The following is a 12,704-nucleotide window of genomic DNA, read 5'->3' on the forward strand; positions in this document are numbered from 1 at the left end:
TATCACACACACACGAGTGTACATCGCTACACTATCACACACACACACGAGTTTACATCACTACACTATCACACACACACACGAGTGTACATCACTACACTATCACACACACACACGAGTGTACATCACTACACTATCACACACACACGAGTGTACATCACTACACTATCACACACACACACACGAGTGTACATCACTACACTATCACACACACACGAGTGTACATCACTACACTATCACACACACGAGTGTACATCACTACACTATCACACATATACGAGTGTCCATCACTACACTATCACACACACACACGAGTGTACATCACTACACTATCACACACACGAGTGTACATCACTACACTATCACACATATACGAGTGTCCATCACTACACTATCACACACACACACGAGTGTACATCACTACACTATCACACACACACACGAGTGTCCATCACTACACTATCACACACACACACACGAGTGTCCATCACAACACTATCACACACACACGAGTGTACATCACAACACTATCACACACACACAAACGAGTGTACATCACTACAACAACCGCCACCGCCATTCGCCACTAAGTGGCGGTGACGTCACCACGACGCTTGTGCCAGGCCAAGTGCACCTTGAGGCCACGTGAAGTGTCGAACGCCTGCTGGCAGGAGGTCACGGGGCAGACCCAGGTGCCACGGGTCGACTGACCGAGATGACCGAGATGACTGGCTGATGCACCATCTGTGCCCCCTACTGTACCAACTTGCTGTGCTTTAGCCACCCGGCGCTCCGCTCGTTGTTGTGAGCGTCGCTCCTCCGCCCTCCGTTGTTGTTGTAGGGCGACTGCCTCCAACTGCCCAGTAGCGTCCTTCACGAGCCTCCTCCACTGAGGCCGATCTTGACACCGCTGGTACCAGTCATCGGCAAGTCCACTCAGCTCCACGTCCTCCTTTACCACATCACTCCATCTCTTCTCTAGCCCGTGCCGCGCCCATTTAGCCCCCTCGATCCGGCCGAACAAAAGCTGTTTAGGCATGCGGTGGCTGGGCATGCGGGCTACATGACCCAGCCAACGCAGCCTTGCCTGCCGGAGGAGCTCACTGATGGGACTTTGCCCAGATCTTTCAAGGACTTGTGAGCTTCTCACACAATCCAGCCTGGTTAAACCCAGGATGGATCGTAGGCAGGCCAGCCTAAATGTTTCCAACCGGCGAAGATGCTCCATTAGGGGGGGTCCACGTTTTGCAAGCGTAGAGAAGGGAGGAAATGACCGTAGCCGAGAAGACCTGAAGCTTCGTGCGGAGCGACAGACCAGGTAGCTTCCACACAGCGTTACGCAACCGATGAAAAGATATTGCCGCCCGACTGATTCGGAGTGAGACCTCTGCTGATAAACTGGAGCCGGTCATAAGCACACTGCCCAGATATGGGAAACTCTCCACTCTCTCCACAACTGCCCCATCACCGATTGGGAGTTGTGGGGGTGGAGTGTCCGATGGTACAAAATACCCAGGCAGGTGCTTAGTTTTGGTGGGGCTGATGGTAAGGCCCCACCTCTTAGTGGCACGCTCTAGTCTCAGCAGCAGCGTCTCCAACTCCTCTTCTGAATGAGCAGCTATTACCAAATCATCGGCATACATAACGTGGTTGACCAATAGGGAGCCATGCCTTGATCGCACCCGGGCGTCGATCAGCCTCCCATTATATCTGTACCAAATGGAAATTCCCCCGGTACAGCTATTGAAGGCTTCACGAACTACGCAGTCGAAATATATGTTACATAATGTGGGAGCCAGAGGACATCCCTGTCGCACCCCAAGGTGTACAGGGAAAGGCTCCGACTCCCGGCCACGTAGTTTTACCCGGGCCCGTTCACCATCATGAAGGTCCTTAATGATCGTGAGCAGAGGGTCAGGGACTCCGAAAGCACGAAGAACAACCCAGAGCCCAGTCCTACTGATGGTATCATAGGCCTTGACCAGGTCAATAAAGCAGAGATGTAGGTCTTTTTGGAATTCCCTACACCTCTGCTGTAGCAGACGGACAGAAAATATGGCATTTGTGCAGGACCGCCCTTTCCTGAAACCGCATTGGGGCTCCGCAAGCCTCTTCTCAGCGTGCCTAGCAAGGCGATGTTGAATAATCCTTGCCAGGACCTTACCCGGCACACTGAGGAGTGAGATGCCCCTGTAGTTGTCACAGTCGGTACGGTCCCCCTTCTTAAAGAGGGGGACCACCAGGGCATCCTTCCAGTCCTGCGGAACCCATCCAGTGGTCCAGACTGTTGTTATGATGTCATATAGGGCAGTCTGTGCACAAACGCCACCCTCCCTCAGCATTTCGCTTGGGAGATCATCTCTGCCCGGTGCCTTTCCTGGTCTCAGACTCCGGATCGCCCTCAGTACTTCCTCAACAGCTGGCACCTCAGCCAGCCACTCACAGGGGGTGACCTCTTCCAATATTTGAGGCACCGCAGCCTCAGCAGGGATATCCCCACTTTGTGCCATGATGTTTTCCTGGCTGAGAGATTTTCCCTCCCCCAGGACCTCACAGAAATGCTCAGCAAATCTGCAAACCTGTTCCTGGGGGTCGGAGATTGGATCACCGTTTTTTCCTCTAATGATGGTAATAGGTGTGGCGCTGCAGGTTACTTTTTTGATGGCGTTAAATAGTGATTTGTGATCGCGGGCCACTGAGGCAGACTCCATCTCCTCAGCAACCCGCGACCACCACCCATGCTTACAGCGCCTTACGGCTCTCAGAACCTCCGAGCGAAGGCTGCGGTAAACCTCCTCATTCTCTGACGTGGGATGCTGTATGCGATGAGAGTGGGCCTGTCGCTTTTTCTCAATTAACCTGAACACCTCCTCTGTCAGCCAGGGTTTCTGGGGAGGTCTGGACCGCGTACCCAAAGCAGCCATTGCAGCTGCATGAGTCACAGTCTTAAACCTCGCCCATTTACCCTCGACATCAGGTGGAGTGGGGGACGATGCCAACCATAGCTGCAAGCGATGATGAAATTCTCGCTTGCAACTTTCATCAGCTAACTGAGACAGTGTGCATCACTACACTATCACACACACACATGAGTGTACTTCACTACACTATCACACACACACACGAGTGTACATCACTACACTATCACACACACACGAGTGTACATCACTACACTATCACACACACACAAGTGTACATCACTACACTCTCACACACACACACGAGTGTACATCACTACACTATCACACACACACACGAGTGTACATCACTACACTATCACACACACACAAGTGTACATCACTACACTATCACACACACACAAGTGTACATCACTACACTATCACACACACACACAAGTGTACATCACTACACTGTCAATCACACACACGAGTGTATATCACTACACTATCACACACACGAGTGTACATCACTACACTATCACACGAGTGAGCAGCTGGTGCGGTGTGTAAACGTCACCACAGGGGAGACAAAGGCGGCCGGGCGTGGTGTTGGCCAACCCCAGCCACCTCGTGTGCCGTGTCGGCCTTCACAGCCACTCACCAAAAGCACTTGCTGCTACTTTTGTGAAAGGTTATACGGGAGATCGTTGTGTTTGTTGTACACACACGGACGCTACGGCGTGTTGATATCCACGCTGCTGATGCTGCTGCGATTCACTGCACCACCTCCTGGCACCTCGCAAAGCCCCGCAGGGGCTGGGCCTGGGCAGGGCTCGCACGGGCAGCCACCACCACCACTCTGCCTAGCAGGTGCTACAGGCTGCGGGGCCACGTGGTGGGGCAGTTACCACCCTGCCTAGCAGGTGCTACAGGCTGCGGGGCCACGTGGCGGGGCAGCCACCACCCTGCCTAGCAGGTGCTACAGGCTGTGGGGCCACGTGGCGGGGCAGCCACCACCCTGCCTAGCAGGTGCTACAGGCTGCGGGGCCACGTGGTGGGGCAGTCAACACCCTGCCTAGCAGGTGCTACAGGCTGCGGGGCAGCAGATGGCGGGGCAGCAGATGGCGGGGCAGCAGATGGCGGGGCAGCAGATGGCGGGGCAGCAGATGGCGGGGCAGCAGATGGCGGGGCAGCAGATGGCGGGGCAGCAGATGGCGGGGCAGCAGATGGCGGGGCAGCAGATGGCGGGGCAGCAGATGGCGGGGCAGCAGATGGCGGGGCAGCAGATGGCGGGGCAGCAGATGGCGGGGCAGCAGATGGCGGGGCAGCAGATGGCGGGGCAGCAGATGGCGGGGCAGCAGATGGCGGGGCAGCAGATGGCGGGGCAGCAGATGGCGGGGCAGCAGATGGCGGGGCAGCAGATGGCGGGGCAGCAGATGGCGGGGCAGCAGATGGCGGGGCAGCAGATGGCGGGGCAGCAGATGGCGGGGCAGCAGATGGCGGGGCAGCAGATGGCGGGGCAGCAGATGGCGGGGCAGCAGATGGCGGGGCAGCAGATGGCGGGGCAGCAGATGGCGGGGCAGCAGATGGCGGGGCAGCAGATGGCGGGGCAGCAGATGGCGGGGCAGCAGATGGCGGGGCAGCAGATGGCGGGGCAGCAGATGGCGGGGCAGCAGATGGCGGGGCAGCAGATGGCGGGGCAGCAGATGGCGGGGCAGCAGATGGCGGGGCAGCAGATGGCGGGGCAGCAGATGGCGGGGCAGCAGATGGCGGGGCAGCAGATGGCGGGGCAGCAGATGGCGGGGCAGCAGATGGCGGGGCAGCAGATGGCGGGGCAGCAGATGGCGGGGCAGACAAACGCACCGCTGTACTGTACTTCTGTGCTCTCGCCAGCTGCGCCGCCTGACTTCGCCAACGCGCGGTGACCGGCGTGGTGAAGTATGGTCAAATATCCCCCTCGACCCGCACGGTGTAGGGAGGCCCTCATCCAGCAGCGGATTGACAAAGTGCCCGTTACATGTCATCACACCGATAGCTACGCATTACAACGTTGCATAACAATGCTCATTATGAATTGCTCTACTGTAGTGTACGTGCGTGTTAGTGCACGAGTGCTATTGTTATAGTGGTGCTGTTGTTACACGGCTACTGTGATTATCGTTACTGCAGACGGACGCTCACCGACTGTGGACCCAAACTCGGCCTACAACAACCTCCAGATTTCCTCGGACCTCAGGACGGTGACGTGGACCGCTGTCTCCCAGGGTCGCCCCGATCACCCACACCGCTTTGATGGCTGTCTACAAGCCCTGTGCTCCGAGAGCTTCTCGTCGGGTCAGCACTACTGGGAGGTGGACGTGGGGGGTGCGGCGGGGAGCTGTGAGGTTGGAGTCGCGTACGGGACGATCGCACGGAAAGGGAGTGGTGACGAGTGCAGCCTGGGACTGAACGACTCATCCTGGGTTTTATATACATATAACAACAGCTGCTACGTGCGTCATGGTGGTGTATCGACCTCGGTGCCGGTGAGGGATCCTCCCCGGAGAGTCGGGTGTCACCTGCACTGGGAGGCGGGGCTGCTGTCGTTTTACAGCGCCGACTCCATGGAGCTGCTGCACTCCGTCCACCACTCGTTTAGTCAACCACTCTACCCCGCACTGAGTGTGTGGGGTGATGATGGTGACTCAGTGAGGATTCTGGATCTGAGTCGTGCGTCCTGAGAGCACGGAGTGTGAACAGCGCAGAGAAACGGGCACAACGCACAGACTCACGCACACAAAAACAAAGATCCCCTGTGTAGCCTTAACAGATTTGGGGCAAGTGCTGTTAGCGAGCACCTATGGGACCATCTATAAATGACGTCACGCACCTAGGGGGGGGGCAGACATTTGTGACGATGGGGGGGGGGGTGAAAAATGTGACGTCACGTCAAAATGCGCAACTTAAATAAATATAGACAACACGTTCTACTTAATTAAATAGACTTTTTAATAAATGTTTTCTCCTACAACATCAGAGTGCAGCGCCACATTAAATATGCACTACAATGACAATAGTTTAAAGCTATTTGAGGCATGTTTTATTTTCTTGGGGGGGGGGGGCATAACTTTGTGACGTCATATTTTAGGGGGGTCTGACTTTTTGTGACGCCGTGTGACGAAGGGGGGGGGGGTCAAAAATCCGTGACGTCATTTATGGACAGCCCCTATGAAGGCCGGCACAGCACACTAGGGGGTGGGTGGCCAACACCACGCCCGGCCGTCTTTGTCTCCCCAGTGGTGATGTTTACACACCGTACCAGGAACTCTTTTTTCAGGCTGAGTCGACCTAGGGGAGGCCCATGACCGGTTCACCAACACCATTGACGATTATCGGAATCGGTCCAGGATCTCCCCTAGGTCGACTGAGCCTCAAATGAGTACCTGCTGCGATGTGCAAACATCGCCACTGGGGAGACAAAGGCGGGTCGGGCGTGGTGCTGGTCACCGACCCCCTCGTGTGCTACAGTGCCGGCCTTCATAGGTGCTACTAGCAAACAGCACTTGCCCCTACAGTCTGTTAAGGCTACACGGGGGATAATTTTCTTTGGGTTAGTAGGTTGGTCTGTCTGCCTTTGTCTGTGTGTGTCTTTGTTACTGTGTCTGTGTGTGTGTGTTTTTGTTACTGTGTGTGTGTGTATTTGTTACTGTGTCTGTGTGTGTGTGTCTGTGTGTATTTTTGTTTTGGTGCTGGCCACCCACCCCCTCGTGTGCAAGAGTGACAGCCTTCACAGGCTCTGTTATTTGCTACGAACAGGCCTTTCCCCAACAGCCTGTTAAGACTACACAGACACACACACACAGATAGACAAACACACTCACACACATACAAACACACAGACACAAACAGATAGACACATGTACACACACACATACACTCACAAATACACTCACAAACAGATACATACACACACAGATACAAAGACAAATATCCCCCATATAGCCTTAACAGACTGTACGGGCAAGTGCTGTTAGTGAGCACCTATAAAGGCCGGCACTTCACACGAGGGTGTGGGTGGCCACCATCACGCCTGGCCGCCTTTGTTTCCCAAGTGGCGAAATTTACACATTGTACCAGGTACTTATTTGAGGCTGAGACGACCTAGGGGAGGCCCATGACCGGTTTACAAACAACATTGATAGCGATTATATGAATCGGCCTTGGTTCTCCCCTAGGTCAACTCAGCCTCAAATTACTACCTGGTGCGATGAGTAAACATTACCCCTGGGGATACAAAGGTGGGTCTCTCCCAGGCTGGCCTTCATAGGTGAAACTCACTAACAGCACTTAACTCAACAGTATTTTAAACCTATACGGGGGATCTTTGTCTTCGGGTAAGTGGGTTGATATGTATGCCTTTGTGTGTCTTTGTTACTGTGTTTGTGTCTTTGTTACTGTGTCTGTGCGTATCTTTGTCTTTGTGTGTCTTTGATATTGTGTTTGTGTCTTTGTTTCTGTGTCTGTGCGTGTCTTTGCGTATTTCTGGGCATGGTGCTGCCTACCCACTCCCTCGTGTGTCACAGTGCCAGTCTTCATAGTTGCTACTCGCTACTAACAGCACTTGCCCAACAGTATTTTAAGGCTACATGGGGTATCTTTGTCTGTAGTGTATAGAGAGCCATGTGCGCAGTGTGGGGTGGAGCGGTGGTGCAGTGGTTAGTGCACTGGTGGGGGAGGGCGGGGGGAGCCAAGGTTCTCTCTGACGTCACCGTCCCTCGCACCGCGCGCCACGTGGCGCTCAACGCCGAGAGGGCGGAGCTCCACCGCGGGCGTGCTCGGAACACGCGTCACGTGACGCTACGGGGTGACGCGCGCCGTCCCCCTCGCGGTCACTCGCTCGTTGGGCGATAAACCCGGGGTGGGAATGGCATGGCATCACTAGGGGGGGACTACTCGTGGTGTGTGCTGAGCGTCGCTGGGATAAAGCATTTTTGTTTTAACCAGGGGTCGAGTGACCCCCTCCTCCCTCCACCCAAACTAGTTTTATTTTACAGGGCATAGAGAGAGATATAAGCCATTTTAATACCTAGTAGTAGTAGGAGGTATTTTGCCACCAATATTATTCGTAAAGGTTTGTTTTGATTCATATTTTTATTATCTGCTGTCAGACTTTTGGACCTGAAGCCACAACCTTCGATTCATGGGATAACGCTTCTGCTGACAACAATGGGAACTGTGTTTTGACTTTGAAGTGGGTTAAAGTTATTAAGCGCCTGATATATATCTAGAGTGAGGATCTACCTTACAATACGACACGACTAATATTGTCTCAACACGCATTAATAACACAAAGACACTGTGTTATTACAGGGATAGAGACAACACAAACTCCAAATTTCCAGCAACTGTCAGGGTCGGAATCCAACCAATGACCTCCTGCATACCAGGCGAGGGAGTTAACATCTCCGAGCCACCGCAGCACCCCTCTTTAACGTGAGACACCAATCCGGTGTGAACCCAACCTCGAGTCGCAGGGTGTTTAGCAAAACGTAGGTGATTTGAGGCGCATTGATTATCTTGTACCAGTTGTGTAATTGTGTTTTTCGCTATTCGCATTGTGCTCTGGGCTGGGGGTGAGATTTCTGTTTGCTTCATTGCAGGCATGGGTTTGACTTGTTTTGCTTTTTTCATTTTTGTGACCCAGGTCACTCTTGTCAATGAGACTCATCCTGATCTCCTGAGTTCTCACCTCGTTAAATTAAAATTTAACTCGACTCGATCATCAGCAGAAGTATCATCAGCAGCAAAATTAATAACAGGAGCAACAGCATCAACAGCAGTAGCTCCATCATAATCATCATCAGTATCAGGAGTAGAACCAGTAACATCAATAATAATGGAATCATTATCAGCAGTAACAGAATCAGCAGCAGAACCAGCATCATTATCATCACTTTTGCAACCGAGACTCATCCTGGTCTCTTGAGTTCTCACCTGGTTAAACAAATCGAATTTAACACGTAAGCTTTCGCGACCAATATTATCAATGATAAAGGTTTATTGGGTTAGATCGCATAAATATACATAGACTTGATTGTGTTCTGGGTTACCTGTGAATTGTAATCACATTGTATTGTGGGTCAAGGGTCAATGTGTTCTCGGTGAATAAAAAATAAATCTGAAAATCTATTGTTAAGATTGTCATCCAGGCTGTGAATGTGAATCTCTCATAGCTGAGACTGACTTGTGTAAACATGTATTTTTTTGGGATGGTTACTGTTGTTTTGTTTGTATAGATGTTATAGTATTGGAGATTAAACCCGGGCACGGTTAGTAAATCTTCAGCTTACGCCTTCACAGGTAAGTGCTGTCTGTAGCCTTGGGCCGCATTCCATGGCGCATCTCGTGGTATTTATAGCTGCACTCTCAGTCAGTTTGCTTGTTCCTCGTCACCATGAGCTATGATGATGAATGGATCCTGACTGATGGATGATGATGAAGAGCACGATGATGATGATAATGACAACGCTTGGTAATGATGACCACCACCCACTCACCTGCACCCAACACTCTTACCCGACACCTGCCACTCCCTAACCTACTACCCCCATCCTATTATAATAAAAGACTCCGTCAGGCACTGCTGGTCTCCGTTGGTCTTTAATTCAAGTTCTTTCTCCGCACCCCGCTGGTCTCCTACGCGGACCAGCGTCGTCTCGCGCGCCCCCGCAAGCGCTTCATCCTCAGCTCTTCCACTCTTCCTCACACCCCGCTGGTCCTGATAAGGGACCAGCGTCTCCTCTCGCGTGCCCCGCACGCTCCTCCATTAGCTCCTCCTCGTGCGCGCCCCGCACGCGCTCTCCCGTCAGCTCCTCTCCCGTCAGTCGCTCCGCTCCTCCTCGCTCCGCACACCACTGGCCGACGGTGTGCCGAAGCCCCATCAGCCAAGTGGCTGATGGCGCGGCGGCCACCCAACGTGGTCCCGCTTCTTCACTCCATCAACTGACCCCAATCTCTTCCGGGCTCCTCTCTATATCCTCTCTCCCACGTGACCTTGACTCCTCCCCTTCCAGATCGTCAGATCCGGCCTTCCCATACTGCCCTGCTGGCTCCACCTCTATTCACCTCACTTCCCATTGGAGCCGAGGTGAACGGCGGCACCTCCCACACGCACCCCATACCGGGCTTCGCCCCCAATACCCCGGGCCGTGTGATTGGGCCAGAGCCCAGCAGCAACCCCATTTACGCTCGCATTACATGACCCCCCCCCTAAAAGAAAAATCCAGCCGTCCCGGCTGCAATAGGATAAAATAATGCGAGCGACTGCATCACAATCAGGAATCACCCCAGACACAACGGAGAGTACAATGACAAACACAATTAACGAAAGGGAAGGGATCAGGATCCGGTACGGAACACCGGCCCGTCCTCCGTGCAACAAGCAAGAAGAATTTAGGAATGGAAAGTAATGCACAACAACGGTAACCGACATGCAAGAACGGCACACGCGCATAATCAGGAATGCGGTGTCTTAGAGCTTGTCTGTGTTGCTGGTCCATCCGCCTGGCTCAAGTCCAACTTCAGAGAACAACTGGTAGAGCAGGAGTGACGAACAGGCGCTCCACTCCCCCTTCAAGTCCACATCCGGTTAACACAACCGGTGACACCCAGTGTGTCAGGCGCCGAAGATCTGTGACGAGAAGGAGAACCCAACCCCCTGAGGCACAGCACCACGAAACGCACATCCGCATGTCGTACACGACAGCCACCCGGCCCCAGGGTAGTGGAGATGATCGAAATCCGCCCCGCGTAAGGAGAAACCCAATAAATACCCAAAAATCGACGCGATGGACGCCCCAGTATCTACATTTTAACTAAAAAATATTATTTACACGTGACAACAAACATTTTCCTGCTCTTGCCCATCAGCAGTCCTCTCTTGAGGACCAGCACAGACATCTCACGTACACAGCATCTACCCACTGTCACTCTCAACACATAACCCAGAGCGGAACAAGTCTGCGGCCCTTCCCGCTGGAGGACCCGCAAGGGGAATCCCTGCCCCATGCTAGCCAGGTCTCCCCGTTCGCTGCAACGTAACGGAACCTCTACTCCTGAATTCCGTGAGCCCCCGGCCCACCAGGTTAACAGTCTGCCACTGCATGACGGAACCCCGACTCCCCGAGCCATATGAGCACACGGCCTATTAGTTTGAGACATACCACGGAGTGTCTCGCCTCCGGGCTGCAAGGTCAGCCATCGGCCATAGGCCGATGTGACCACAACTCGTGCATCACCCACGCAACAATGGCAGGCGTATACTGGTGAAATATTTGCCCCAGAATAGAACCCAGCCAGCATCTCAGTCCCAAAATGCTGGTGCAATGACACGCCCCCCTTAGTCAGACACGGGCCACTATGCTCCCGTTACCCCGATGGGCGCCAACACGCCAGCATTGCGCACAACACGCAATGCACGCACACAAGTTAGAGCGCAACACGAGAGTCAAGGGATGAGATCCATTAACCGCATCCCCTCAAAATGGCGGCGTCACGCGCAAAGCGCCCCACCGAGGTTTTCCCCGCGCGCTCAAAATGGCGGCCCCATGCGGCGAGCGCATCCCCGCGATTTCCCGCGCGCTCAAAATGGCGGCCCCATGCGCCGAGCGCATTCCCGCGATTTCCCGCGTGCTCAAAATGGCGGCCCCATGCACCGAGCGCATCCCCGCGATTTCCCGCGCGCTCAAAATGGCGGCCCCATGCACCGAGCGCATCCTCGCGATTTCCCCGCGCGCTCAAAATGGCGGCCCCATGCGCCGAGCGCATCCTCGTGATTTCCCGCGCACGCTCAAAATGGCGGCCCCCTGTGCTGAGCACATCCTCGCGATTTCCCGCGCGCGCTCAAAATGGCGGCCCTATGCGCCAAGCGCATCCCCGCGATTTCCCGCGCGCGCTCAAAATGGCGGCCCCATGCGCCGAGTGCATCCCCGCGATTTCCCGCGCTAGCCAAAATGGCGGCCCAACGTGCGACCACTTCGGCAGTTTTTCCTGTGAGTGCACCCCAGCTGCCCCTTGCTGGGGGTCACAACACACATCCCCTGTCACGTTTTAACAACCCCCAATGATACGACGCATAGCCGCAGCTCGCTGCGCACAGCAGTCATATCGGGGGAATTTTTAACCCATAGTTGACCAAGACACATTGCTCATACACACCAACTCGCAATGCAACCCCTGGCCGCACGCAATCAACGGAAAGAGCGACGCCACTTGGCGGTAATTTACGGCCCCATCACCCTTGACGGCAGAGCCACCAACAACGCCCTCATCCCTCCACACTCGCAATTTCCTATGAACACACATGCAAGCTCGTGTGCACGAACACCCATACAACCAAAAATTAGGGTCCCCCACGAATCGACCAATTTCCGAACAGGTACGCACAACTAATAACAATCCCGAACCCAATGGTCAAAACAATGTAACGCACTCCGTATCCGTACAGAAAGACAGTCTCTACAGTACGTGCAGTCAGCATGTCGCGATTACAAGCAGCAAAGTTCCACACAGGTCGTACATTATGCACAATCGCAAGCAGAGCTGCAGGCAGACACACACCGTTAACCCTGTCGTACCTTGCAGCAAAAAAAATCATCAAAATAACCACGTCACACATGGCAACCCACGGGATGGTAACAGCGCGGGACACTCGACGCAACCGAATTAATAATTAACTTCGCCATCAAGATAACATCCCCATGCCGCAACGCATAAACACTATTTGACACAGAGCAAACACAAGCAGACAGCGCGTCCATCCTCACA

The 12,704-nt window shown here is 53.9% G+C and overlaps 1 protein-coding gene across 1 annotated transcript; it reads left to right on the forward strand.

Moving 5' to 3' along the window:
- Positions 1-5,026: 5,026 nt before the first annotated feature.
- LOC144739047 (tripartite motif-containing protein 14-like) lies at positions 5,027-5,767 on the forward strand (the record flags this gene model as incomplete). The annotated part of the gene is made up of 1 exon (XM_078622047.1): positions 5,027-5,767. A coding segment is annotated over one exon (594 nt), but the record flags the coding sequence as incomplete, so codon positions are not given.
- Between the last annotated feature and the right edge of the window lie 6,937 nt (positions 5,768-12,704).

Source organism: Lampetra planeri, unplaced genomic scaffold (assembly GCF_965212315.1).
Source record: "Lampetra planeri unplaced genomic scaffold, kcLamPlan1.2.h2 scaffold_1274, whole genome shotgun sequence".
In the NCBI taxonomy this organism is placed as follows: domain Eukaryota; kingdom Metazoa; phylum Chordata; class Hyperoartia; order Petromyzontiformes; family Petromyzontidae; genus Lampetra; species Lampetra planeri.